Source organism: Syngnathus typhle, linkage group LG20, assembly GCF_033458585.1.
Source record: "Syngnathus typhle isolate RoL2023-S1 ecotype Sweden linkage group LG20, RoL_Styp_1.0, whole genome shotgun sequence".
Classification (NCBI taxonomy): Eukaryota; Metazoa; Chordata; class Actinopteri; order Syngnathiformes; family Syngnathidae; genus Syngnathus; species Syngnathus typhle.
This window is the reverse complement of record NC_083757.1, coordinates 1546402-1572489: the sequence shown is the minus strand read 5'-3', so window position 1 is coordinate 1572489 and position 26088 is coordinate 1546402. Positions and strand designations below refer to the sequence as shown.

Genomic DNA, 26088 nt, shown 5'->3' with positions numbered 1-26088 from the left:
GAGCCAAAGACAGCTGATAAAAGACAAGCCCGCACATTGGAAAACCTCCACACTCAGGTGAGAACAAAACGGAGAGCTTCAACGTTCATTTGAGTGCATGTTACCATTAAAGGACTTTAGGGACAATCCTGGAATCGCCCCGCAATATTTGGCCGGTGCACGATGGACAAAGCAAGAGATGTGCAGGAGGAAGTCACATGGAACAACAAGATTGAGTACATGCTGACCTGCATCGGTTTTGCAGTCGGCATTGGAAATGTTTGGCGTTTCCCCTACCTGTGTCAGATTTATGGAGGAGGTGAGTGACTTATTCCGTTTCCCACGTTGAGTGAGTTAGAGCGCTGGTCTTGATTCACTTCCTGATAGTTGACAGTGAAGGTCAAGCTGTACAAATATTGAACCACATTAATGTGCAGCGGGGGTTATCAGCTTGATTAATTGGCACGGCAGGTGTTGCCCAGAACAACGCTTAACTATTATTAAAGAGCCGTTTCAGAAATTTAGTACTACTGTTTACATTCTCAGGAGCGTTCCTCATCCCCTACCTGATTGCATTGGTGTTTGAGGGTCTCCCCTTGCTCTACTTGGAGATGGCAATTGGACAGAGGCTCCGCAAAGGAAGCATCGGAGTGTGGAAGAACATCTCGCCCTTTCTGGGTGGAGTGGGTGGGTGTCCCGGGATCTCTCTGTCCATGAAATTGGGAGTTTGTTTGGATGTTATTTTCTCCACGTAGGCATTGGCTCCATGATTGTATCGTTCCTGGTGTGCAATTTCTATAATACCATCCTGGCCTGGGTCTTTTGGTACTTTTTCAACTCCTTCCAGAACCCTCTGCCATGGAGCCAGTGTCCACTCAACGATAACCGTACAGGTAATTCCATGAAACCAACCAGAACACAATGTGCGCATAGGACTAGTTTCACTTCTATTCTGGGCGTTACCAAAGGAGTGCCCCAAGGCTCTACCCCGGGTCCCATTTTTTTTCAATTGACATCAACAGTTTCTTTGCTAATTTGTCAAACATTTCTCCAACTTGTGAAAATCAATAACCACAGATATTGTTTTGTTACCTTATCAATGATCCGTGCAGGCTTGAATGAAGAATGCGCGAAGAGCACCCCGGTCAATTACTTCTGGTACCGTCAGACCCTCAACATCACCACTGACATTTCGATCAGCGGTTCTCTTCAGTGGTGGTTGGTGGTCTGCCTGGCCTGCGCCTGGTTGATCATGTATATCTGTATGATCAGGGGAATCCAGTCTGTGGGGAAGGTCAGTAGACAGCAAACATGGTCAAGACCAATTCTCCATGTCGTTCAATGAATGTTATACAATTTAGGCTGTGTATGTGACAACCACCTTACCCTACGTGGTACTCACCATTTTTCTGGTCCGTGCCCTCACCTTATCCGGTGCTGCAGATGGACTGGTGTATCTCTTCACTCCAGATGTAAGTGCCTTCACTTTTGGGCGGACGTTTGAGCTTTACGAGAGCCTGATGTCTCTGTTTTCAGTGGGAGATACTGAAGAACCCTCAAGTGTGGTTAGACGCCTCGACCCAGATCTTCTTCTCGCTTTCCGTGGCCTTTGGAGGCCTGATAGCCATCTCCAGCTACGCTAATGAGAAGTATATTGTAGAAACTCGTCACGAGTACTTGTGTAGTCCGCTCTTTGATGTGCACTGTTCTGTGTGTACTAGAAACAACTGCGAGAAGGACGCAGTCATCGTTGGATTAATAAACAGCGGCACGTCTCTATACGCCGCCATTTCCATCTTTGCCATCCTGGGTTTTAAAGCGAACGCCGGTTTTAACACCTGTCTAGAAGAGTACGTACAGATGCTCAGATCTATTCTCAGGGCATTGAATCGATCTGGTCTGGAAGACATATTGATCAGGCTTTATTAGTTCAACATTAGGACAGCCATAGCTTGGGTGTGGGTGATACCATTGGTGGTTTTGAGGGGGCAGGGGTGTCACTAACTTAGGAGATAAACAGTTGAGTGTCCACATCAAGACAAAGGCTAGTGCAGTCCTACCCTAGCCTTGTGCATGAACTGATAAAGCCTGTTCGGGTGACAGGCCAAAAAGTCTTCTGAGATGACCAGAACATTTTAGCAGAGATCAATTAAATGCCCTGAGAATAAATTAGCTGGATGAATGAGAATATTCAAAGGCACGTTCCAATCTACTATTATGCCTCCTTGAAATATCTCGACGAATACAAAAAAAAAAAATGTTTATTTGCAGAAACATCTTGGCTTTGACCAACCACTTTGAGTTTTCTGACCAGAATATAACAAGGGACAATTATGACCACTGGATTAAGTATCTGAATCAAACAAATCCAGATGAGCTGGCCAGTCTACAACTGAGACCCTGCGTCCTGAAAACTTTCCTTGACCAGGTGAAGTCATTGTGAACACGCATCCATCCGTGCATTCTCACGGGTTGTTTCCTCCCATTTCATTTAATTGCACTCAATGTACCAGAGAAAAATGTGAACTATTTCTTTTTAATCACAGAGCGCTTCTGGAACCGGCCTGGCTTTTATCGTGTTCACCGAAGCGGTACTGGCGATGCCGGGTTCGCAGATATGGGCGTTATTGTTTTTCCTAATGCTCTTCAGTTTAGGACTCTCCTGCATGTTTGGTAACGCAGAGGGAGTCCTAAGGCCCTTCAATGACCTCAATCTGCTACCCAAGTCGGTACCCCAATCACTTATTACAGGTTCGTGACATTTTGTTGCTATTAAGTCAAAAGGCTGCCTTTGTTTCCAGTCAATGATTTTGTGCATTTTCTGTGTGACATTTGCAGGGGCCTTCTGCTTGATTTCATTTTTGATTTCGCTCATTTTCACCATGGGTTCTGGAAACTACTGGGTGGAGGTCTTCAACAGCTACGTGGGCTCGGTTCCCCTGCTCATTATTGCGCTTTTTGAACTTATCGGAGTCGTTTATATCTATGGAATGAGAAAGTATTGATTCGTTCTTATCTTGCGCAATCACTGGCGGAGCTAGGATTATTTTCCTGGAGGGGGCGTTGTCGATGTTATCTTCGCAAAACAAAAACTTACAAAGTAAAGAAAAATCTTCAAAAATACTCTATAAAGATAAGTTTTAAATTACTTACGGGGGATGGATAAAATGTGGAAAAAATGCCCGGAATAGTCAACATATTTCAGGGGGGGGTTCAGTGCCCTCGCCGAACCCCCTCTAGCTCCGCCAGTGTCCACAATCCAAGTCAGTTTGCAGCACAAAATTCACCTGTATGTCCTTTTTGTCTCCTCAGTTTCAGTGAAGACATCTATTTCATGACTGGGAAGAGGCCAAATATTTATTGGAGATTTTGTTGGACTTTCATCAGTCCTTTAATGCTTCTGGTCGTGTTAATTGCATATGTGGTCCTCCAAGCCCAGAAACATCCCACATACCCTGCATGGAATCCTGCTTATGTAAGTAACTTCAAATATATATATATATTTATGGCCGGATTCCTGAATGTACACAATTTCCTCCTTTGCTTCAGGAACTCTTTCCCAAAACAGAGACGAAGCCCTACCCAGACTTTGTGTTTGGCATAATCGTCCTCCTTTGTACAGTGCCAGTGGTTCCCATCCCACTGATGGCTCTCTACAAAGGAATCCAAAAGGTCAGGAAGAGGTCTTCTACACCAGGGGGACTAAACCCGTACGCCAATGAAGCTTTTGAAAACGAAATGCAGAAACATCAGGAGCAGTAACCTCTGCAGATGTTATCATGAACTATCTTTGCATTCCTGAAAAGGAACCTCCTGAGCACGTCTTTGCTTTTTTTTTTTGTGTTCTTACCTTCTGTAAAGAATCTGATATTGTCGTCTTTTGGGAGATGAGTAGTTTGTAGTTATACTTCATGACTTGTGGGGGAGTGGGAAGGAATTCTGGCATCATAACAAAGGAGGTTTTTGAGAGAGACCGAGGCTCTATGGCTATATGTCACTCAATAAAAGTTGAGCCTACTTACGCAATATCATGTAGAAAGGCAAACCCGGTGTACATCTGCACTTTATTTAACAGATACAAAATAAAAGAAGCTTTTTTTAGCCTTAAAGTTCAAACACGCACACAACCACAAAAATAATGTCTCATAGCATCCGCAGAAAGTTGACAAGGTTCTTTGCGATCGTTCGGCCAAAGGGTAAATTCTGGGCACACACACGGAATCTAAAAATAGCCCGAAAAGGAAATCAAAATGTTTGCATAATGTCCTGAATGTCAATTCAATTACTTCCCCGCTCATAGTAGGTAGTGATTAACCAGCCCTTTTATGAAGTCAAAAGAGGACGAGGTCACTGTTTATCTTTCGAGTAATGAAATACATCAAGTAATTTGATGATACTAACAATAAATATAATTAATTTAGTGGCATGGTCTGCCAAAGTTACAAGGTCGACAGAAATTATGAATGATCCCTTTTAATGGCTGCTGTTAACATGGAAACTTCGATCGTGCAAATGGGCTCAGTGAGCATCTTGCATTTTTTTCGGGGGGGGGGGGGGGGGGTATACGCACGCACAAAACTGTGAGCTGTTTCTTATGATGAGATCTAAGTAGGTGCAAAGTGCAAAGGACTTAAAGGAAATCATAAAATGACAAATGACAAACCCGAGAACAAAAAGCCTATGGTATATTATTTACAGCTGACAAGCGGTTTCACTTGGAATAATCTTTATAGAGGTCGAGCGTGGACGTGTCAAACAGCGGCAAAGGCCAGCAATCCGGCTAATGTGCACATCTGTAAAAAGCAATGGGAGAAAAAAAATGGTTCCTCTATTGGTCGTGAGAGTGACCTGGAGGAGTCTTTTTTTTTTTTTTTTTATCTCATTTTGATTGCAATGTAATTAACAACTATTTTGAACTTTTCTGCAATAAATTGTCACAAAAACAAACCAATGCAATAAATGTAATATTGATCATGCAACTGGGTAACAGGATAAATAAATCGCTAGTCTAAAATAGTATTCGCTTTTTACCTGGTGGCAGTTCGGCACTTCCTCAAGCACTTCCTGAAATGTACCGTAATTTTCGGACTATAAGTCGCACCGGAGTATAAGTCGCACCAGCCATAAAATGCCCAAAAAAGTGAAAAAAAAACATATATATGTGTATAAGTCGCACCCCCACCCAAACTATGAAAAAAAACACGACTTATAGTCCGAAAATTACGGTAACTTACGAAGGATTTGAGGAGACCATGGACAGAGGCAGAGCCGCTCGTTCGTGTAAAAATGGTATTGTCATTAAAAGTTTCTGCAGCAGGAGTCCGTTCGGTGGAAAATAAATGGAAGGATGTATTCGAGAACAAAAAAAGGGATTAACAAGTTTGATTTCATGTTTTTTTTTTTTTTTTTTTTAAAGAACACATCAAACTAATTTGGTAAACAATGCAAAATGATGTGTAAAGTGCATTCTATACTCTTCTGCGTATCAAAAACTTATCTAGAGAGGTTTTTTTTGATGTTCGGGTGTCTGGTGGTCCCCCGCAGCAGACCTGTCAGAAAAGATTGCATTAGTAAAACGCCAAAGAAAAATCCTCGACATCTCACCTATATAGGAGGAGTTGTTTGGAAAGGTGATCTCGCAACTCTGCCGCCTCTTTGATTTGTCTTTTCTGGATGGTCAACTCCGTCTTCAACTCTCTGCTGCTCCTCTCGAGACAACGGATGTTCTCCTGAAATAAAGTGTCTTGTAACGTCTGCTTTGATCAACACGTCAGGATCTTGCGTCACCTCATAGTGCTCGGCATCTTCTCTCATCTGGATGTGAACAAGTTTGAGTTTCTCCTCCAAGCAGGCTCTCTGCAGGACCTGCGTTTGCGTCTCTTCCCGCAGGGGTCCAAGCTGGGCCTTGAGCTCCCGGGTCTGCTCTTTAGCTTTTACACAAGCGCCGGTTGTTGTCTCTTTCCTCTTCTGAAGGGCCAGCAACATGGGTTCATACCTGCAAGGCCAAGATGAGAAGTTGAGGAATCGCGCTAGACGGGAAGGTGAATTGTTGAGTGAAATCCAGCACTTGTTCTGGAGGTCCTTCAAACTGTCCTGCAGGTACTGCTGGATGTCCTTGCAGGAGTTCCTCTCGGGTAGTTCCTCCTGTGTCGCCTTGCAGATCCGGCCGGCGTTGCAAAGTCGAAGCTCCTCTCGAAGGTCCTGGAGACGTTGTTGATGGGCCGACCTGATCTGCGAGCCCTCCTCGGTCATTTGCTGGAGCGAGGTCTGTAGCTTCTCCTGGTGAATGGAATGAAGGCTATGGATAAATCCTGAAATTTGATTTGAAAGTTGAAAGTTACCTCATCTCTCTTCTGGAGATCCATTTCGTGGCGTCGCTTGTTGAGGGCCGCCCGGGTGTAGGCGTTCTCCCTGGTTTTGGTGAACAACTGCATCTTCAGCTTGCGCATCTGGTTGAGCAACTCCTGCTTTTCCATTTCCACCTTCCACACTCGCCGCTCTTCTTCGGCCACTTCTGACCTAAGGAGCCCCACCTCCTTCTTTCTCTCCTCTCTCCGGTCTTCCTCCTCCTTTCTTAACACTGCCATCACCTGGCTTACTGTGCTTGAAATGTTTTCCTCCGGTTCTTCTTGGAGTTCCTGCCGCCTCAGCTCCAGCACTTCCGCCAGTAGGTCCTTCCTCCTCCTCTCTAAGCGCTGCAGCTCCTCAATGCACTCCTCCATCTGACACTTCAGTTCCTCAAATCCATCCACTGCAAAATTCATCTCCAAGGCTTCGGGTGGAAATTCCGCGACATTGATATCATCCACTTTGGAAGCGCAAGCAACCGCTGGCTCGGAACGCTCGTGAAGGTCCGATTCAGATTCAACGACTTTATTCACATGGACATACTCCTGAAAATCGGTTTCCGCCTCCTCCATACAGCTCTCCAGCATGGCCAACATCCCCATGAGTTGATCTTCATATCGCACCATGGTGTCGCTCAGTTCGCTTCCCGCCGAAGTGACGGGCATGTCTTCTTCCGGGGCGGTAAAATACATTTCTCTTTGGCCGAGCATCTCTTCTGCATCTGACTCCTCGCGCCTCTCGAGTAAGTCGTCCATCTGGCGCAAGTACGTCCCCATCAAAGACGGCTGACTCACCTGCGTCCTCGTGAAAGCCGACCAGTTACTCTCGGGATCAGCATTTTCTTCTTGGATGAAGAGAGGCGCGAAATCAAAGGGCGGATCGCTGTCGTCCTCCATAGCGAGGTTCTAACGCTTCAAACTGCTGTTTGCGTCAACTTCACGATCCATCCCCTGAAGAAAAGAAATAACAGTCTGTGTGAATACTTTGGCAACGAACAGCAGTGGGCCAACGTGGTTATTCCAACGACAGCTGAAAAAATCTCGGGTTGCCTCATGTAAATATACAAACCGTGTCAGCTGTCTTGATGCAGTCCAAAAGATATATTTGCTGACCCATTTTAGATTCCCATTATAACCACGAGCAACTTTTAACCTCACACCACTTCAAATTGTCTTTACTTTTCCCAGATGCTTCATTCAAATTGAACTAAAAATCCCTTACTTGTTCTCCGGCCTGTGGATGGATCCGGTTGCTCCAAATGACAAAGCGAAATGAGCGAGAGCGGGTATGAAGATCCACAACCCCGCCCCCCCTGCACCCTCCACAGTTTGACTGCAGCTATGTGTGACTAAGACAACCTCAAATGTGTTTAGGTGTATTAATAAACACAGAAAGAAGAGCCGAAGCAGGAGCGCCCATTGGTCTGCCCGGGAACAAGAAGCTTCACCAAGGGTAATCCCCATGAGTGATGTTTGCATGTTAATGAGCATGATGATGATGGTGCTCAGGCATCAGAATTCCAAGCATGCCTCCACATTATCGAGCCGTCTTAAAATAACTTCCAACCAACATGGGGCTGCTTCCCTCGGAGAGGATTGATTTCACCTCAACTTGTGACCCCTGCAACTCAGTGCTTTGCTTCCACTCTAGAGGAACAAGAGGATGAGATTGCTTTGTAAATGCGTCCGCTAGATGGCGCTAGAGGACGCCACAATCTATGGTGATACGTGCACAGCGGAATCCCAAATGAGTCAAACCCTGACCACATTTTAAATTTGTGTCCGTGCCTGGCAATTTATTATTATTAATTTTTTTATGAAGGCATAATATACTTTTTTTAATGAGCCAATGGCGAACATTCAAACTCCACAGCAGGGCCTACAGGATCAGATGTTTAAGGGTGCTGACAGGTTTGGCGCCAGAGGAAATTCAAAGAAAAACAAAGCTGGAGCCTCTCCTAGCACAACGCATCACTTTAACTTTCAATTTCGCAAGATTATGAATCACCGTGGCTCTAATTACACATACGGTGAGTTTTGTTCCAATCCTGTCATCCGGTTTCCGTGACAACAGTGATGTCACACTTCTTTGGCAAGTCTGGCTTTTGGGTGGGAGAGAGGGAGATTGCAAGTCAAAGTCCTACTGAGATAAACACATTACTTTCCTCCAAAACTATAAATGAGTATTTAATTGTCCAAAAGAGGCGTCATGAAGTTTCCAGGGTGTCACCCATGACGTCAAAGCCGACCCCCCCGCCACCGGTGGAGGGAAAACAGATGCAGGCAGAGGGACAAAAGCGAGAGCTGCAGCCTGTTTTGCTCCCATCGCTCGGCCGCAAAAGGGCCACACCCTCCCAGGAATTCCTGCCGCAACAAAATAGAAAATGTCAACCGAGAAGTGTGCTCATCTGAAAGTCCCTGATAAGACCGTCCTTTTGAAGTACTTTAATGGAGCTTTGCATTATGGGAGGAGCAAAGTTTAGCCTGGGTCGTCAGCGGAAGAAAGCAAGTTTCAGTTCTGTGGATCTTGGTCCACATGCAAACCAGATGAGCGAGTCTTGTTCCTCCCCCCCCCCTTCCCTTCCCCACCAGCTGCATGAAGTAACCTTCTCCATTCTCACTCCCAGATGTTGTGTGTGTACACTAAGTGCATAGTGACTGAAAACATCTTCGGGCCTCCTTCCATCACTGTTGGGTAATATTTCACTGGATCCTGCATCAAGCCCGGCGTAAGGTCACCTGAATCCCAAGAGACGAGGCGCAAACTAAATTAACTCATACACTGCCAACCGAGTTAATATCTCTGACCGTCAATGGCGGTGAATGAGTTAAAAAAGGGAGGGCCAGGATTGTGAGGGTTGGTGTAGATCACAGCTCTGTGAGAGGTGGGAGGAGGAGGGAGGGAGTGACTGGTCAGAGAGCATGATGGAACTTCAGTTTCACACACAAAACTCCACAGGACTCAAACACAAGAGAGAAGAGTGGACCCGTGCAAGTAAGTTGGAATGTCTTGCTTGCATGTTGTTCTAATTTGCTTTCGCTTGTGTCGCAATAGCCTTTCACTGAGCTTCTCTGCCCTCCCCAAAAAAGATAGAAAGTTCTGATCATGTTCTGATCATGTCATCTGGACCTGAGATTAGTTTTATTTTTTTCCCGTCTCTCTCTTTCTCAACCCGCTGATGTCATTGTTGTCCCAGGTGCTAACGAAGTCCAAGGAGTCCAAACGTGTCCAACTTCCGCAAATATTTGGATATTAAACTGACTCACCCGGTGTGTTGGGAGCTTGCCGGGCCCAAGCTCCGCCATGTCCCGGAGGAGGTCGACGGGTGACCTGGTTCCCTGGGACGTGGGTGAAATCATTGGCCGCGAGCTGAAGGCTCAACGCGGCCACAGGAAGCCGGGAAGCTCCCTGGGACAGGCCATCAGCTGGTTGAGGAGCAGCCAGAAGAGGAGCAAGAAGAAGACCAAGAAGAGCCTCGATAATGCAGGGAGGCAGGCGGTTGCGGCCGATGGACTTCAGAGCCAGGATGCTGCAAAAGGTGAGACGTTTTGAAAACGCAGCAAAAGAAACACCAGCAACTGTCCCAATACTTTTGTCAACGAGATGACCTCATGACCACGGCGTGCGTGCATGGAGCTGATCTCTAAATCCCTCCCTTTTCTTTTCTCCCCGTTTGCTGATGCTTTCGCTTGTTCGGCAGCTCGGAGATTACGGCCGCCGTCGAGGTTTCCTGTTTTTGTTCCACTTCCAAAAAAGCCATGGTGGCTCTCACTCTCTGGTGTTAGCGTAGGAAGCAACTTCTGGAAACGTTTTAAATCCTCATCGTGCCTAAAATGGTGGTGGTTTTGCAACCTGCGTGGGTGCTCAGTGACTACTTTTGGCCAACTCCCCCAATTAAAGTGTCCGAATTGCACTATACTATATTACCAGATGCTAAAAAAATGTCAGAGGGCTTTCATTCGATTCATACCGCCGTTGAATCGTATCATGTACGGTAATTACCATAATTTTCGGACTATAACTCGCGTTTTTTTTCATAGTTTGGGGCGGGGGGGGCGACTTATACTCAGGAGCGACTTATATACATATTGTTTTTTTTCACTTTTTTGGGCATTTTATGGCTGGTGCGATTTATACTCGGGTGCGATTTATACTCCTGAAATTACGGTAATCGGATTGAGGAGTGTCTGTAAAAAATAAAAACACACGGCAGTCTGCTTAGAAAAACAACTTCTATTGTCACGCCAGGGCGCTGCCTTGTTGCCTTTCACGCAAGAAAGGATCTTCTTGTGTGCCAAGACGTACTTGACTAAAACATGTCTTTGTGTTGTGTCATTCCACTGACTCACTGTTGTCCTCCTGGCACCGGCCGCCCGGACTCACCATCCAAAGCTCTGCACGAGCTCGCCGGCTCCAGTTTACACAGTTTGAAAAAGTCTTTGAGCCGCGAGAGGCTTGCCGGATGACGGCCGGAGTTATGCGATGGGGACGAGAGATTAGGGCGCATCACAAAGGCTCATTCAGAACTTTGAGGGGATTCTCGGGGAACAAGCTTTTTTTTTAATTAGTGCACCTTTTCATGACTGCATTCCGTGTAACTTGCCATTCTGTGCTTTCTCATTCCGGGTCACAGAGGGAAAAGTGTCAACGTTTCATGAGACGTCCACACACACACACAAAAGCCTTTGTAAATATTATTCACAACACACACACGTTGATGAAGGAGGTCATTCTACCTGGGGAAGCAGATACCTCCAGTCGTCATCCATCACGTTTGCGAGGTAAACCACTCCTGGGCGACGGCTCCGTGAGGCGCTTGTTGCCATGGTAGCAATATGGTCAGCCAACAAGGCTGTGAATCTTATCTTCATGTAGTGGCTGGCTCATTTATTTATTTCACGGCAGAGAGGACAAACCATTCAAAGAAATTCCCACGAATAGCGCAATGCTGCCTCAATGTACCGTAATTTTCGGACTATAAGTCGCACCGGAGTATAAGTCGCACCAGCCGTAAAATGCCCGAAAAAGTGAAAAAAAACAATATGTATATAAGTCGCTCCTGAGTATAAGTCGCCCCCCCACCCAAACTATGAAAAAACCCGCGACTTATAGTCCGAAAATTACGGTATGAATTTGAAAAAATAGATGCAATTATGAACCTTTTTGTGGTTTCTTTTGACTCCCTGAAAACATACTAATTTCAGCAACACAAGAGAAGGCGTGTTAACATGTGCTTTAATTCTCATCTTTTAGAGGAATGTGTTATTAAGACATGTGGGAGCCGTTTAGAAATGGAGATAATAAGCAGAACATGTTTCACTCGCTGCTAATGAGAAGTCAGTTTGGCGTCCGCATCCATTTTGAAAACAGCGAGCTCATTTTGGAAGCATTCATTTCTCTTTATATATAGTTTCACACGCGTGCAAACTGCACCGCAATTGTGTTCACCAGCAAATGGGTGCTTTTAAAAAACACGTTTGAAGCGGCGGCGAAGCAGCTGGAAGACATCACAAGGGACTGGGAGGCCAGCCAGTAAACATATGCCCGGGATACGCTTTATATGTCAAGTCCAATTCAGTTTGTGTGCGTGTCTTGCTGTTGTTGAGGCCACACTTGTTGAACAGCTTGTAATGACACTGCTTTGCCACAAGGTGGCAGAGCTGTGCAGATTGCCTTTGACACATTGAGAGGAGCTGACTTGAAATAAGATCTACGTCTAGCAGTCGTGTACAAGGTCATTTGAGTTCATCCACAATAATGGTTATTATTTTGCAGCGGATGTCATTAACCCGGGCAGGTTTAACGGCCGCGCATCCAATCAAAGCCTTAATGGCTTCTTCGTGTGGTCACCTTGGCGACCACTTTGCGTCACACGCATGCCATTAATGTGCATGCAGTGTGCTGGGCTTTTTGTATCTGGGACACACACACACACTCAGAGGCTTATGGTGGTGAATGCGCAGCGTGTTTCGGGTGTGGTTGCGCTCCATCATGTCTCGCTCGATGCCAGCCGTGGCTGATTACTCGACAAACACAGGCAAGGGGGAAAAGCTGGAGTGATGTCATCTCACTCCTGTCACTCCTTAAGGGGGTAAACATCCAAAAAGCAGAAACTGAGACTTCATCTCCGAAGAGCCTGGAGCAATAAAAAGGGTGGAGGGGCTTATAAATTCTTCACTGAGACACAGAGCAGCTCCTCCACACCCACCTCCTCTCCTCACCCTGTAAATCTTGTTTTTTATGGGAGGCTTTTTATCTACTGTCAGGGATGAGACATGATCGGGATGACCATGATTCGATCCCTGCCGCACCGCCATTTTGTTTTCCGATGAGGAATATTCTGTTTCATAACCCTCGCGATGCGATACGTCTTGGCCGGCCTAGTTCTGGAGAGCTGCTATTGATCGGCGCTGGTCTGGACATTATCGGTGACCCTGAGCAGAGATTCTAGAAGTACTTCTGACTGTTGCCTACAACCATTCGTTCACTTAGCTCCAATTATTGGGGAAACTAATGCTTCACTGCCATCTTGTGGCACCCATACAGTGCCGGAACTAGACGAGGGGCTGCAAGGGCACTGCCCCCCCGGGCCCCCCTTAAATGCTAAATAATTGCGGTCTTATCAGATTTTTCTGGGATCTTTTTCCATGAAGAACATACAATGAATCATCAGCATTTTTTGACGATATAGTTTTGAGGTCCCCTTGGGAAATGGAATTACTGTACATGCATAAAACAAAACACATTGACAGAACGTTAAAGGTTCCCAATCATGCAAATGAGCACCCGTGAAAATTGCTCTCTGACAACTCCATTGATGGCTCCAAGCTCCCTAGCAACGGATGTAAATCATCTGGTGAGCTACGCGACGGCACAGTCAGCTGTGTTTGCTCCACTTTGGAGCGGCGGAGAATGGGAGGGGCACTTGCCTATCTGCACACACACACACACGCGCACACACTTCATAGTGGATGCTGCCGGCTCTGTCTCGAGCAGCCGGATTTGGAGTGCTCCTGGATCATGCTCATCGGTCAGCACTGATTCAGCAACAACCAGGGCAGGGGGACCATGGACATAGCGGATACAGTTTAGTGGAGGGGGCTTAGGGGAGTGCCCCCCAAAAATGGGGAACGGCATCCACAAACGAGTGCAGACGGAGAAAAAGCCCCCTGGACTCTGGGAGAAACCAAAAGGCTTCTGGCTGATTGGACGAACAGACAAACTAAAGACAGGTAATTCCTCAGCTATACGGTGCTGGAAAAAAAAAAAGAAAAGCATGTGGGAATGAGAAGTTGTAGTGAGCTGACTTCACATTAGTCATCGTTCTGCATGCACAAGTTTGTGTGTTGTGTGTTGCACCACGACCCAAGCTTATCTTCTCCCGCAATGACTGACGCCCGTGCTAACATGAGCGGGTTGAGCGCGCGCTTTTGCGCTGACGCGCTGATTGTCAGATAACGTGCTTTCTTTGCACTCACGTTATTGCATCAATTGCATCAATGCATTTGATCAATATTCTGATAGTTTAGGCTTTGGCCAAGTTGCAACATGTGATTTATAGCGCACACACAAAAAATCTCTGGGCTTGATGACATCATCATCATCGTCATAAAGCAATATTGTGTAATGGTTTGACCTTCTTCGATAAGTGGATGGTCCACTGGCTTCTAATAAGCACAATTTGGTTTTTGGGCGACATGTCAACTGCATGCGCCACATCAACTAATCTGCAAAAAATTTTACACGCATAATGACGAAATTAAATATCATCACCCGTTTTTTTCCAGGCATAAAAAGCATAAAAACTTGAGCTACTTACTTTAGCAATCCAACTTCTCAGGTGAGCATGGTCATGATATCATGTCCATCCAAGCGGCAAAGGCCCCTCCCTTCCTGTGTAAAAAAACAGACACGGTCACCTGATGTTCCCTCATGCATAAACGGCTCCACGATTTGGATTCCGGATGTCCAGCCGTTTGCGTGCGCGGTCACTCATGCAAACGTTCACATTAAGTGAAGCCCAGCTCCTGTTTGTCTGCTCTATTTCCTCTCCCACCAAAAAACAACATCAACAGAATATTGCAGTGAAATGGAAACATTGCATGACGCTTTCTCTTGACCTTGAATTCTTTTTTGTGCTATTTATCTTCTTTCAATATGAACCAAATCCAGCTGAATACATAAAATCAATCTAATGTGACTATAGGGACCATGTAGCCACAATGCACAGACAGAAGTAGGCCACGTGAATGCAAAGAGGGAGCTTCTAGTCGGGGGAATATATCGGGAAGAGACTCCGCTGCATAGAAATATTTTTCATCATGTTAGCTCGGGTTGTGATATTCTATATTCCGTCCCCCCTTAGGGTTAGGCTGCTTTTTAAGTCATTGAAATAGTGTAAAGCGAAGCTAAGATGCTCACTTTGAAGAGCTCGTTCACCGCTGGCTCCTGTCGATTCCCTGCTGAGAACCGAAGCAGATCAAGGGAAAAAAAAAATTCATTTAGGCCAACATGGCTTCTTACGTGGTTAAGATTCTGCAGCGATACCCGCACCCATCGTGAACTAAACATTACCATCTACTACAAGGTCTACGCGCTACTTTTGTCGAAATGAAGCTGGTGCTAATATAATTGCTAATTTGCAAATGTTCTGGTAGGATCTCACGGTTCTGGCTGTGATAATAATCTTGTCGTCGTAATAATAATAATAAAGACGATGACAAATGGGACTAAAAGCCACGGTGCCGCTCAGTCGAGCATCTTGAATGTATCTCTGTCTTCACTATAAAAGGACTCAGTGTTGGCTTCCTGCGTCGCCAGCGAAATCCAATTAAGACGTCAAGCTCGTTTTTCCACTATCAAGAGATAATTTTTGTTTTCTCTCACAATACAGCTTTATTATTGTAAAATTGTGACATTATTAAGACCTGCATATTGTATTATATATATTTTTAAATTCTAACCAAAACATTTTTTTTTATTATTATAAAATTATTTATAAAAATAAAAATATTTTTTTTTAAATATTTTTAACATAATATATTCAGGAAAAACAGGGGGGGGATATTTAAAAAAAACCTGTTAATATTCTTCTCATTAGGATCATTTTTGTTTACGGGTGTTGCGTAAGACTGGGATCCATTCATAAAAACCTGCATGATCTTCTGCAAAGATGAACTTGTACCCTGCACAACTGTTGGAATTTGCTTGAACAATTCCTATATTCAGCCACGGCAGCAAGGAGGTCAGGACATGTTTCCTCCATGTTGGCGAGGTCACAGCGGGTTACCGAAAATCTGTGACAAGCAGATGGTTCTCCATCTTTGGCAACACAGCTACACAAATACACCATTGGCCTTTTTGTCACTCCGTGAGTGTTTTTAGGTCCAAGAGACCAATGATGATGAGGAAGAGGTGTCACGGCAACACTTGCAAATTCAATTTGGTGATTTTTCCGTGGCCAGACAGCACACGCGTGTGTGATGTTGAGTACGGCGGACACAAGGCCGCATCTATTCCATCTTAATGCGTCGGGTGTGATTCGCCTGACACGGGGCCAATTTCTCGTTCCTTCCAGCTCGGCGGAAGAAAAGTGTTGAAAATTCATGTTCTGAAGCCTTGATGTTATTTTAGCTTGCAGGAAGTGGCTTGCCTAACTTGACCTTAGTACCACAACCATGCAGGTCTATCATTAACTCATCAGCTGTGCGTTTAAAAATATTTTTTGGGGGAGGCAGAAAAAAAAATCTCCTGAGGTTAAGCCCTGTCATTTCAACAGGCTCGCCCAAGGGACAGAATGAAATGAACCGTGGAGGACTTTACGCATCATTTAAAATTCCCAGGCTATTATGTTATCCCGATCAAAACCACTAGAGGGCGTATTTGTAGTCTATGGCATGACTCCCTCTCGTAAGACACACACAGGATATGCGTATCTGGTTACACTCTGCTCTAGTTCAGAGACGAGAGCACATCCTCAAACTGTGCAGGCGTACCTATTAATGTGGCCTGTGAGTCTTATATACGAGGACGGCGAGGAGCGCAGAATAAGAACAAATTAGCATCCGAGTTCATTTGCCAAGCTGCAATTAAACTAGCTGTTACGAAAATGTTTACTGCGTCCTAATTCTTCAAAACAAATTGCCCGTGTCATGTTGATCATTTCGACCCGTTGGAATTTGCATACGGATGTTGTTCTAGCGTGCTACGGAATGGCAAACTAAAGTCTCCCCTCTGACCCCGTCCCCCAAGACCAGATGGCGTCTCTTTAGACCTTCTAATGAATATTGATAGAAAGCGGGGAGTGAAAGAGGGATGAGGAGGGGAAAAGCTACAACATTTGGAAAGTTACGAGTGTGTCGGGTTAGGTGCAGGCAGGTGCAGGAGCTAATCCACTGGCATGACTCCCATTTTTAAAGCCGCTCTCACCCGAGCTTCAACACTTGCCAACGACCCTGTGGGCCAACATCTTCTACCCAAAGACCCGAAATACCAAGCCTGGCCATAAACAGATTCGACCATTGGAGGCGAGCGGGGAAACAGGAGCAACCGGATGACGCCATTAAAAGCTATTTATAAATCAAACAAGGCCTCGGCAGTCGCCGCCAGGCTAAAAGGCCAGACGAGAGGAGATGCGAAGGAGGAGAGATTGGCAGCGGCCGGCGAGAAAGTGATGCGAGGAGACAGGAGGATGATACGTCCGCGTCCGTTTCATTTGCAAGGACACGACCTCGGTTGAAAATAATGAAACAGGCTGAAGGCGCTTATTATTCTGACCAAGTGTGACGTGCCGACAATTAGTGAGAGCAACAGTAAAGTTGAGAAAAAGTTCGTTTTTGTTCCTAGCCTGAGAAAATATTCAAATACATCTGCATAATCAGATCAACCCAGGGTGGGGGGTGAGCGCATGCATAGACGCGTGTCTCTATAGTGAGCCTCGTGGGGGTGGATGTTGCCTGAAAGCCAAACTTTGACAGCTGAGGGCTAAGCAGGAGTCCTTTATTTGACGATAAATGGAGGAGAGGCGGAGGGAGGGAGCAGCGGGAGGGAGGTTGGCGGGTATCAGACACGGGGATAAGGCAGCCGGGCTGGGTAGGAGCAGTTTTTATTGTGAGCTCATCCTTCCACAGCGAGACGGACTCATCAAGGAGGAGGAACTTCCAATACTTTTCCAGTATATCTATTTTTTATTTTCACTCGAGATTTAGTTTCTTGTACTCTGCGATTAATTCATCTTGGGGAGGGAGGATCTTCCATGGGCCGATGTCGGGATGGTGGTTTATTTACAAAAGGGCATCCACTCCTTGCTGTCGGTCTTCAAGAAGAAGGGTGAGTGTTGTTTTCCCACACCGATATTTATGTTCATGATCCACGAGTCGCTTCTGAAATATACCTCCTCTTGCACCGAACAACAAACTGCCCTCAAATTGGCGGTTTAATAAAATAAACGGCTTTACCGCCGGTCGTCTTAATCAACTCAAAGCCTCTAACCTCCTGCATGAGTCTGTTAGATCTTAAGAGGCAGGGGGTCTCCTCCTCCTTGTAATCCCACGGCGACCTGTTGGGAATATTCCCCCGTGCTTGATATCATGATTAAGAGTCTATTGAGCAGACATCCTCAAGAGAACCTGAAACTTCTTTAACAGTGGCCCATTCAACCTGAATGATCTAATCTGGGACTAGCACAGAATTACAGATCGTGCGATTAGCCAGGTTGGAACATCTGCCCAGCTTCTGTTCAAGGCGTAGTGTCACATTCACAACAGGTGGCAAGCTGCACACAGGGTTCAAATGTCAAGCTGATCAGTTTTACCAACCTGTTGAGCAGGTTGTGCATCTTGCAGACTACAAATAATCCGACATTGATGGTTAGCTCAACGAAGCAGTACAATTATTTCTCCACAGCTGGGACCAAGAACAACGATGAGCAAAAGAAGTTGGGAGCGCACTACTCGGCCTCGCAACACTTCCAGGAGAATGTTTTCATCGAGGCCGATCGACCTCAGTACCTGGAGGACTTGCACTCGGAGGCTCGGGAGGGCTTGAAAATATTACAGCAGGAAGGTCATCAGCAAGGTATCCACAACAGACTTTATTGTATGTTGTTTCTACTTTCAAGATTGGTCTTGGCGGGCCACACAAAATGATGTGGTGGGCCGTATCTGGCCCCCGGACCTCGGGTTTGACACCTATTCTTTAATCCATGTGAGCCGATTCAGGGTTAACACGGCCATGTTGATTTGCAGAGCACGACAGCGGAGGAAACTTTGGCGAAGACGAAAGCTGCGCTGTAAGTCCGACAGACACAAAATGTCCCTCCAACCTTTGAGATGTTAAATCCATTTTATGTACGTATCATGCAGTCGTCAGACACAGGACACCCAGATGATGATCTTCACTCCAAAGACGAGAGTGGCTCTCTGGAGTCCAACTCAGGGATTAACGATACCGCAAGAACTTCCAGACCTGTTCTCACCCGCCAAAGTAATTACCGTTGACAATGTCACGTTTATCATTCCGAAAAGTCAGTCGTCCTATTCTGGACGCTCTCTTTCAGGTTCTACATTCAAGCCCCTGTATTCAGTCAAAAGGTTCGAAAAGAACAGGAAGAGGAACAGAAGGACTACCATTATGGGGATACCCAACCAAGTCCAGAAAGAACTTGGTAGGTCCAAGAGCACACAGTTGTTTTTTTTGTTGGACTTGTCATTGAAAGTCCAATTTCAATTTCCCCAGCATTGCACAGATGCTCAACCACTCAGCAACCCAATAACAACAACCAATCGGGTTCTTTGATCATTCCAACTCTTGATGGAGGGACTCCAGTGACAACCAAGGAAGGAGCAAGGGTGCACCTATCCGAGCTGGAAGTAAGTCCCACTTTGTGACCCTTTTTTTGCTGAAACTTAGTTTACGTCTCCTGGGCAGATCACTGATGATAAGCATCTTCAAGAAGTGTCCAAGAACAATGACCAACAGAGTTTTGGAAGCCCTCGCTGTCGTTCTTCAGTCATCAGGCCCAAGTCCGTTGCAGTACCTGGACTGACCACCTTCAATCCTTTAATGAGCTTCCTCTCAGAACCCCAGGTAAGGAAAGAATATCACGTCCCTATTCCCCCAAATCAACAAGTTTTTCATGTCCCGCAGGGTCCCGTGATGTCCGTATCTCCTCAGGCGACCTATCTCTCCACAATCATCCCAAACGCGGTGCTGCCAGCTGGCATTGAAGTCATCGAGATTGAGCGTGGCAGTGTCAAGAGTGCTCACGCAGTAAACAGAAACAGCCCGGCGGCTTCCGTGACCTTGTCAGCCAGCCCTTTTCTCTCCAGAAAATCAGATTGTGACAGTTCCCGCGCAGATAGTTCCTTCAATAATCCAACGACACACAAAGCGCATCTCAATACGGAGGAAAGTCGGGTGAACCCGACAGGGGACCGAGAACTCTGCGTCCAGACTTTGACCCCAGACTCTGAACCCGTCATGTCATGTTCCAGTAGAGATGAGGCAAAGATCAAACGGAATTCAACTCGGAGTCTCTCCGTTATCAAGACCAAGCTGCCCCCGGCACCTCCGCGAAGATCAAATTCGCTTTATTTGACTAAGATTCAAAAGAGTCAAGCAGAAGGTAAAGATACAAAAGTATCAAGTGAGGAATTACAATCAGTCACAAGCAACATTCCGGATCCTGTCTCAACCTGTCTGGCAGAACCCAAGTCCCAGTCTTCAAACCCCAGTCAGGATTCTGCTTGCGAAGCAAAATCCGCTCAGGAGTCTGTCTCGGGATTCAAAAATCCATCAGAAGGCGAGAAATTTGAACGGACCATTTCGCCTTCCAGTGGCTACTCCAGTCAAAGTGGCACCCCGACGCTTTCCCCCAAAGACATGGCCCCAGATAAACACAAGATCAAACCGCTTAAGCCGGAGAGATCTGCGTCTCGGGCGTCATCCTCGGCGTCTCCTTCTTCATCACTGACCTCCTTATCGTCCGGGACGTCCGATCCTGTCAATTCGGATGTCTCCAATTCTTGCACAAGCGGCTTGCCCGCAAAAGAACTCACGGCACCTTTGAGGTTGGAAGTCAAAGAGCTATGGACTGTCCCGCCACCTCCCAAGGTCAAAGCACCGTGTCCTCCTCCCCCCGAAACCTGGGCTCAGAACAGTCACACCTTGGCGCTCCTGTGTGGTCCGAGCCCCCAAACTGACAAAGTAGTCCCGGAAACAACAAAGGCGCAGGAGAGCGCCGTTACAGAAGAAGGAAGCCAAACCGGTTTTGAAACTCGAGACAAAGCAGAACCGACAGACATCAATCCAAAGGACGAGAAACTGTTCTGCGAGATTCAGACTCATCAGGTTGAAGAAAATACGGAATGTTTAGCTCGCTTAGCATGTTTATCTGATGATGGGATCGAAACGACACCAAAAGAACAAGGCCTGGGAACCAACGACTCCGCCAGTTGTGTGATTTCCGCAAAAAAAGAGCCAGCCCCTGTCATGAAGAAACCACAACTGAAAGAAGACGTCATGTTGACGGAGGAACCAAAAGGAGAAAGTTGCCACACCACCACCATCAATGACTCTGAGGTTGAAGTCCAATCAAATTGTATAGAACCCCAAAACATTCCTAAAAACTCCCCGCCACCTTCTCCTCCGCCTCCTTATCAACCTACGCCGCCTCGTTCGAGAAAGTCACCTCCCGCCTCGGTATCGACATTGCCGGTTGAGTTAGAAGGAATCCAGGAGGAAGGTCGTGCTGCTGAGTCATCTTGGCCGCCTCCCCCGCCTCCCTTGGAGGGAGAATCGGTTTTTGATGGCGGGGATGAGATCGAATTTCCTCTCCCGCCTCCACCGGACAATATTCAAGCTGAGGACGCCTGTGTTTCAGACACACCTTTGGAGAAATCTGAACCAGGACAATCCACACCCCCAGATCAAGTTCAAGACCCTGGACCTGCTGGACCATCACCAACATCATGTTCAAGCAACAGTCCTGCAGAAATCCAACCGTCTTCCGCCAGTGTCCTAAAGCGACACTCGCTTGAGATGGAAAGTCACTCCAGGAGTGAGTCTCCCACCACTTCCCAGCTCCCGACTCCTTCCCCAATGGAGAACCTTGCCTTCAGAAGGCCACCCAGTACCGCCCACAGAGACACCAGGAACAAGGAGCTTTTAGCCCGCCACAAAAGCGCGCCCATTCCTAAAGAGGACGCCAACATCCCTCTCGTCACCCCGTCGCTACTCCACATGGTCCGACTACGCACTGTCAGTACGAGCGAGGAGAGTCCGGATGGCTCTCCGCAGCAGAACACTCCCCCGAAACCAACTCGGAAGTCGCTTCAATGTTCCCCTCAGCCGGCGAAGAAGTACGTGACGCCAAACACGCCTTCCATGCGATTACAAGAAGCCATTCGTATAAAAACGGCGGCGTTGTCGTCAAGGGAAGGTCTTCCGTGCCGGCTGGGGACGAGAGCGTCCTACCACTGTGCCGGGGAACCGGGGGTCTTGTCCTTCAAATCATCCGACACACAAAGGTTACCGGCTTCTACAGCGAGTTTCATCTTCTCCAGGAGCACAAAGAAGACTGTGATGGACAGCGCCAGGCCTGGCTCTTCGCCTGAAGGTCAAACTAACGTGAAGCAAAATTCGGCAGCTGATCTCGTGCGACTTTCCGACCCCGGGACCAAGTCCGAACGGGTTCCCCCGCCCGTAGCCAGGAAACCTTCACAAGGCAGCGTCGGGTTTTCACAAAATGCTCCTGCAGCTAGGATGGAGATGGGCGTTCCTGCCAGAGATCCGATGGGAGCACAACAACGTTCCAAGGGAATCCCGCTTCCCGAGACAAGTAAGGAGCACCAAGCATACTCACAATTTGCATCCTGACAATGTTTCTAACGGATGTTCTTGTTTTCTTCTAGCTACAAGAGTGACCGCAGACACAATTGAAACACTGTTTTAAAAGCACTTTGTGGTGCTTCGCCAAGAAGGAAGCCAAGTCAACGACTGCATCAATTATTAGCTAACGAGTTGAGTGGACTGAAAAAAAAAAGCCTTAGCCTAAAATGGCCTTCCAAATGTATTTATGCAAATCAATAGCGACCAATTTCTTATGATAGCTTTATTCTGGAGTATTTTTCTAAGCTGTTTTCGGACTATAGCCCACTCATGAGAAACTGGTGTAAATATGGGCTGAAGTGTAAATACTATGTGAGGGCGCCCCTAGCGGTTGGATTAGGGAGTGTACAGAGATTTAGCCTGACACATAATTTAACACACATTAACATGAATCAAAGTTATTGCTTGGGGAAGCGTGTCGAAATAAATAATTCAGTTGCGACAAAGGGAAAAAGCATCGATAAACATGATTTTTTAAAAAAAAAAAAAAAAGGTTATTTAGAAGAGAAGCACTTTTGTACAGCGACAGATGATTACCATCATTTCTCCCTGGTCTGCAATAAAAGACAATTTGACATAAATGTATGAAAGTGATGCGGATTTATTTTTGAATGCGTAGATGATAACACCACAATCTTCATCCAGTTTATTTGATGACGGTAATAATGGATGATGCGCTACCCATGATGCAACTGGACAGGAACTGATCAAGAACCAAAGCGCACTTCGGCATACGTGTTCACGTGAGAGTGCAATCCGGCAGATAAGTTATGAATCATAACAGGTCCCTTTTTTTTTCAACCCCCCTCTGAAAGACTTTCAGTATCCATGTTCCATTGTTCCCATGGCAACTGTTTGAATATGTGGCTGGCAGGTGAAGGTGAGTACCTAACTGATATTTCCTCCTTTCAGAGTTTTACACGTGATCTGTCCGAGTTTGCTCATCAGCAGGTTGTCTTTCCACTGAGCCACGCACTCCTCTGAGATCTTCAGGTCCGCCTGGAGAAGAAAGATTGAAGATTTTAAAGGCAACTTTTGAAAATGGATGCTTGGATGGAAAGCCATACTTGTATTTTCTCCCAGATTTTCTTCTTCGGGTTGAGTCTGTCGTCTGGTTTGCCTGCTTCGTATCCTTCTACAAAGACCCGGTCCCCCGGCGAGGAACCCTCAGGAGGGTCGAGTGGCTCCACTCTTCGGGGCTCCCCTTCGCTACAAAAAAAGACATTTACAAAATAATAAATCAAATAAAACCAGGCAACATGGTGAGATGGAGGAACCCGAAGAAACACAAAGCAGAAAGAAGCATCGTACATGGAAGCACAGAGGAGCATGGCTTGCGACTCGATGCCGCGCATCTTCTGGGCTTTGAGGTTGCACAGCACCAGGACCATTCGGTCTTGCAAGTCCTCCTGGGAGATGTAAGCCACCAGCCCGCTGACCACCGTCCTGGGCTCCGCCTCGCCGACGTCGATCTTCTCCAAGTACAGCGAATCGGCATCCGGATGCTTCCAGTTGAAGAAAGACACTTTTAGAAGACGTTGTTGAAAATCCATCAAATAAAGGGTAGCACAAAGTCACCTTCTCCACACTGACAACCTTCCCCACCCGGATGTCCAGTTTGGACGGTGTCAACTCCTCCTCATCTCCTCCAGGTCCTCCTCCTGCCCTGGCGCCCTTTCCGGCTCCTTCTGCTCGGACAGACGGGGGAACGTAAAGCGACGTGCGTTGGCTCGCATCACATCGCACGACACTGACTCGTCTTGGTCGAGGGGTAGGCGGCGGCCGTCAGCTTGCGCAGTTCGGCAGTCTGAAACTTCTTGCGGATGGGCTCCAGCAGCTCGTTGAGGGCCGCCTCCACGGAGAGCTTCAAGTCTCCGGGGTGGATCAGCTGATGAGAGATGAACTTGAGTCCTCTTTAAAGCCCGAATGAAGCCAGCCGACAATTTACCTCCGCCGCAAAGTCCTTCTCAACATCTTCAAACGCTGAGTAGACTTTGTCTCCACCAAACTTGGCGTCTCTTTTAATGGAGAACCCTGAACACAGTGGGACATTTTTTGTAAACGGTTTAATATGCACAGAATAAATATCACGGTGTGTGTCGTACCTCCACGGAGAGGGAAGAGCACAAATTTGACAAAGGAGAGAACGCCGTTATTCTCAATGTTTCCCGGCTCACAGAAGACCTTTTTCAGCTTCTTCTTTAGATCTTCTTTAGAGTCCAGCAAGTCGACCTTTGAGTCCTTTTGCAGAAAAGCAGCTACTATGAAATACGCACATTAAGACGTTCCCCATTCCAATTGGTTTGACTCGTACTTCTTCTGAAGAGCTCATCTTGGCACCGGTCAGTCCTGGTACCATTGGGTTCATCAGATGGATGCGCTTGCCATAGCCCATGGAGGGAAGGTACTGCAGAAAAATTGAAATGATACATCAGCTTGAATTCAACTAACCCGTACTTAACGAGTCATGTTTTTTGTCAAGAACGTAAAGGCGACACCTTCTCAGCAAAAGTGAAGATCTTCCTTTGGTCCACTCCTCCAAATTGAGCGTCCACTTTCAGGTACTCCTCATCCAGCGCCTGAGGAGTGACCAGAATGCTATTCAGCACTCGCATGGCGACTACTTACGCGGTTTTATGCTAGTACCTGCAGTCCCGGATAGAGGAGCCCACTGAGCAGGGCGTGCTCCACCTGCTTGACCACCTCGGCGCCCGCCTTTTTGGCATCGTGCTCAGTCACCATTGACGACAAGCGGTAGACATCCAGAGTGTACTCTCTGACATAAATCGAAAAAATATATTTTTGGAAGCTGATGAGTGGTTTTGTATTTAAAATGGACGCTGTGGGGTCAATGATGTTCATCGCTGACCTACTGAGCTGGTAGTCGGTTCCTTTCACAAACTTGAGTTTCTCCAAAGGTACGCCGATGCTCTCCAACATAGCCTTGATGATCTCCTCGTAGTACTTCACCCGAAGCTCCAGCAGATCCCAGGGAGCCTTCATATTGTCGAGGAAGGCGTGCAAGTCAGCAAACAAAATGGTGACCTGGATGAGGAGAGCAAAGAGACTAATTTAAAAGCTTCTGCGGGACGGTCGGCGAGCTTCGAAACACCCACCTCGCATCCGGCTTTGAGGAAGTCGGCGATCTTGGACATGGGAACGAAGTAAGCCACGTGCGGCTTGCCAGTGGTGGCCGTTCCCCAGTACACCTTCAGCTCCCTTTGCTGAAGGACTTCCTTCAGCTTGTCTTCCCCGAGCACCTCCTGCGTGAAATGAGCAACAATGAAGACATGGTGAGGTCGTCGTGGAAACGTCTGTGACCCACCTGCAGGTTCCTGGTGATGAGGTGCAGCTTCTCCTCGGGGCTTTGCTGAGTCGCCATGGTGAAAGGCTTTCCAACTGGAACATTTAATGAGACAAATGATGGAAATTGGATTTTTCTTTGTTGCTTTTGCAGACCATGCAGGATTTGCAAGTGTTGATTTAAGCTTTTGAGCAGACATTATAAAATCAACCAATCAAATGCAATTAGGTCGTCAACTTATTATTATGTAGTTAGCTGACGTTAGCTAGCTGCCTAGCATCAACGCCATGTGCAAGAACATGAAGCAGGATCAAGCAGTTGTTGCAGAATCAAAGCACAAAAACGTCTTGCTCATTCCATGGAGGACATGTTCAATAAATATGCAAAAGGATGCAGTCCTACCTCAAGAGCTTACGCGGTGTGAATGAAAAAGCAACCGGGGAGTGGAGGCTGTCACTGTCAGAGAGTTGCATCAGCGATCGATTGAGTCAACGCTCAGGAAAAACAATCGAAAGCCGAGCGGAAGATGTCAAGTGGTTTGGCGTGTTGTTACACAAACTGTACACCAG

General features: G+C 46.7%; 4 protein-coding genes across 9 annotated transcripts; 2 read left to right on the top strand and 2 right to left on the bottom strand.

Annotated features, from left to right (window-relative positions):
• The first annotated feature begins 51 nt into the window (after nt 1-51).
• Nucleotides 52-4048, top strand: LOC133144323 (sodium-dependent neutral amino acid transporter B(0)AT1-like). Its single transcript, XM_061266905.1, has 12 exons — nt 52-298; nt 526-666; nt 735-872; nt 1092-1273; nt 1341-1451; nt 1516-1628; nt 1701-1829; nt 2251-2407; nt 2526-2730; nt 2818-2977; nt 3292-3454; nt 3529-4048. The coding sequence occupies exons 1-12, from the start codon at nt 163-165 to the stop codon at nt 3739-3741; spliced, it is 1848 nt and encodes a 615-aa protein (XP_061122889.1). The 5' UTR covers nt 52-162; the 3' UTR covers nt 3742-4048.
• Nucleotides 4030-9734, bottom strand: sync (syncoilin, intermediate filament protein). Of its 3 annotated transcripts, none has more exons than XM_061266901.1 (7): nt 9594-9734; nt 7396-8690; nt 6321-7277; nt 6047-6258; nt 5767-5974; nt 5584-5708; nt 4030-5528 (listed from the first exon to the last, which is right to left on the bottom strand). In XM_061266901.1, the coding sequence occupies exons 3-7, from the start codon at nt 7221-7223 to the stop codon at nt 5477-5479; spliced, it is 1500 nt and encodes a 499-aa protein (XP_061122885.1). In that variant the 5' UTR covers nt 7224-7277; nt 7396-8690; nt 9594-9734; the 3' UTR covers nt 4030-5476. The 3 variants fall into 3 exon arrangements, with proteins under 3 accessions (XP_061122885.1, XP_061122887.1, XP_061122886.1); XM_061266903.1 differs by having other exon boundaries at nt 7549-8690; XM_061266902.1 differs by lacking the exon at nt 7396-8690.
• Nucleotides 9631-22805, top strand: nhsl3 (NHS like 3). 3 transcript variants are annotated; one of them, XM_061266897.1, is made up of 9 exons: nt 9631-9865; nt 18232-18402; nt 18573-18616; nt 18690-18810; nt 18884-18991; nt 19063-19175; nt 19255-19413; nt 19474-22165; nt 22239-22805. In XM_061266897.1, the coding sequence occupies exons 1-9, from the start codon at nt 9631-9633 to the stop codon at nt 22277-22279; spliced, it is 3684 nt and encodes a 1227-aa protein (XP_061122881.1). In that variant the 3' UTR covers nt 22280-22805. The 3 variants fall into 3 exon arrangements, with proteins under 3 accessions (XP_061122881.1, XP_061122880.1, XP_061122882.1); XM_061266896.1 differs by having other exon boundaries at nt 19063-19196; XM_061266898.1 differs by lacking the exon at nt 9631-9865 and adding an exon at nt 10440-13559 and having other exon boundaries at nt 19063-19196.
• Nucleotides 22799-26041, bottom strand: yars1 (tyrosyl-tRNA synthetase 1). 2 transcript variants are annotated; one of them, XM_061266899.1, is made up of 14 exons: nt 25922-26041; nt 25541-25614; nt 25332-25478; nt 25085-25260; nt 24862-24991; nt 24714-24794; nt 24530-24622; nt 24321-24456; nt 24164-24249; nt 23971-24103; nt 23794-23903; nt 23527-23720; nt 23283-23424; nt 22799-23214 (listed from the first exon to the last, which is right to left on the bottom strand). In XM_061266899.1, exons 2-14 carry the CDS (start codon nt 25595-25597, stop codon nt 23104-23106), a joined length of 1596 nt encoding a protein of 531 aa, XP_061122883.1. In that variant the 5' UTR covers nt 25598-25614; nt 25922-26041; the 3' UTR covers nt 22799-23103. The 2 variants fall into 2 exon arrangements, with proteins under 2 accessions (XP_061122883.1, XP_061122884.1); XM_061266900.1 differs by having other exon boundaries at nt 25541-25606; nt 25922-26011.
• Nucleotides 26042-26088: the final 47 nt, after the last annotated feature.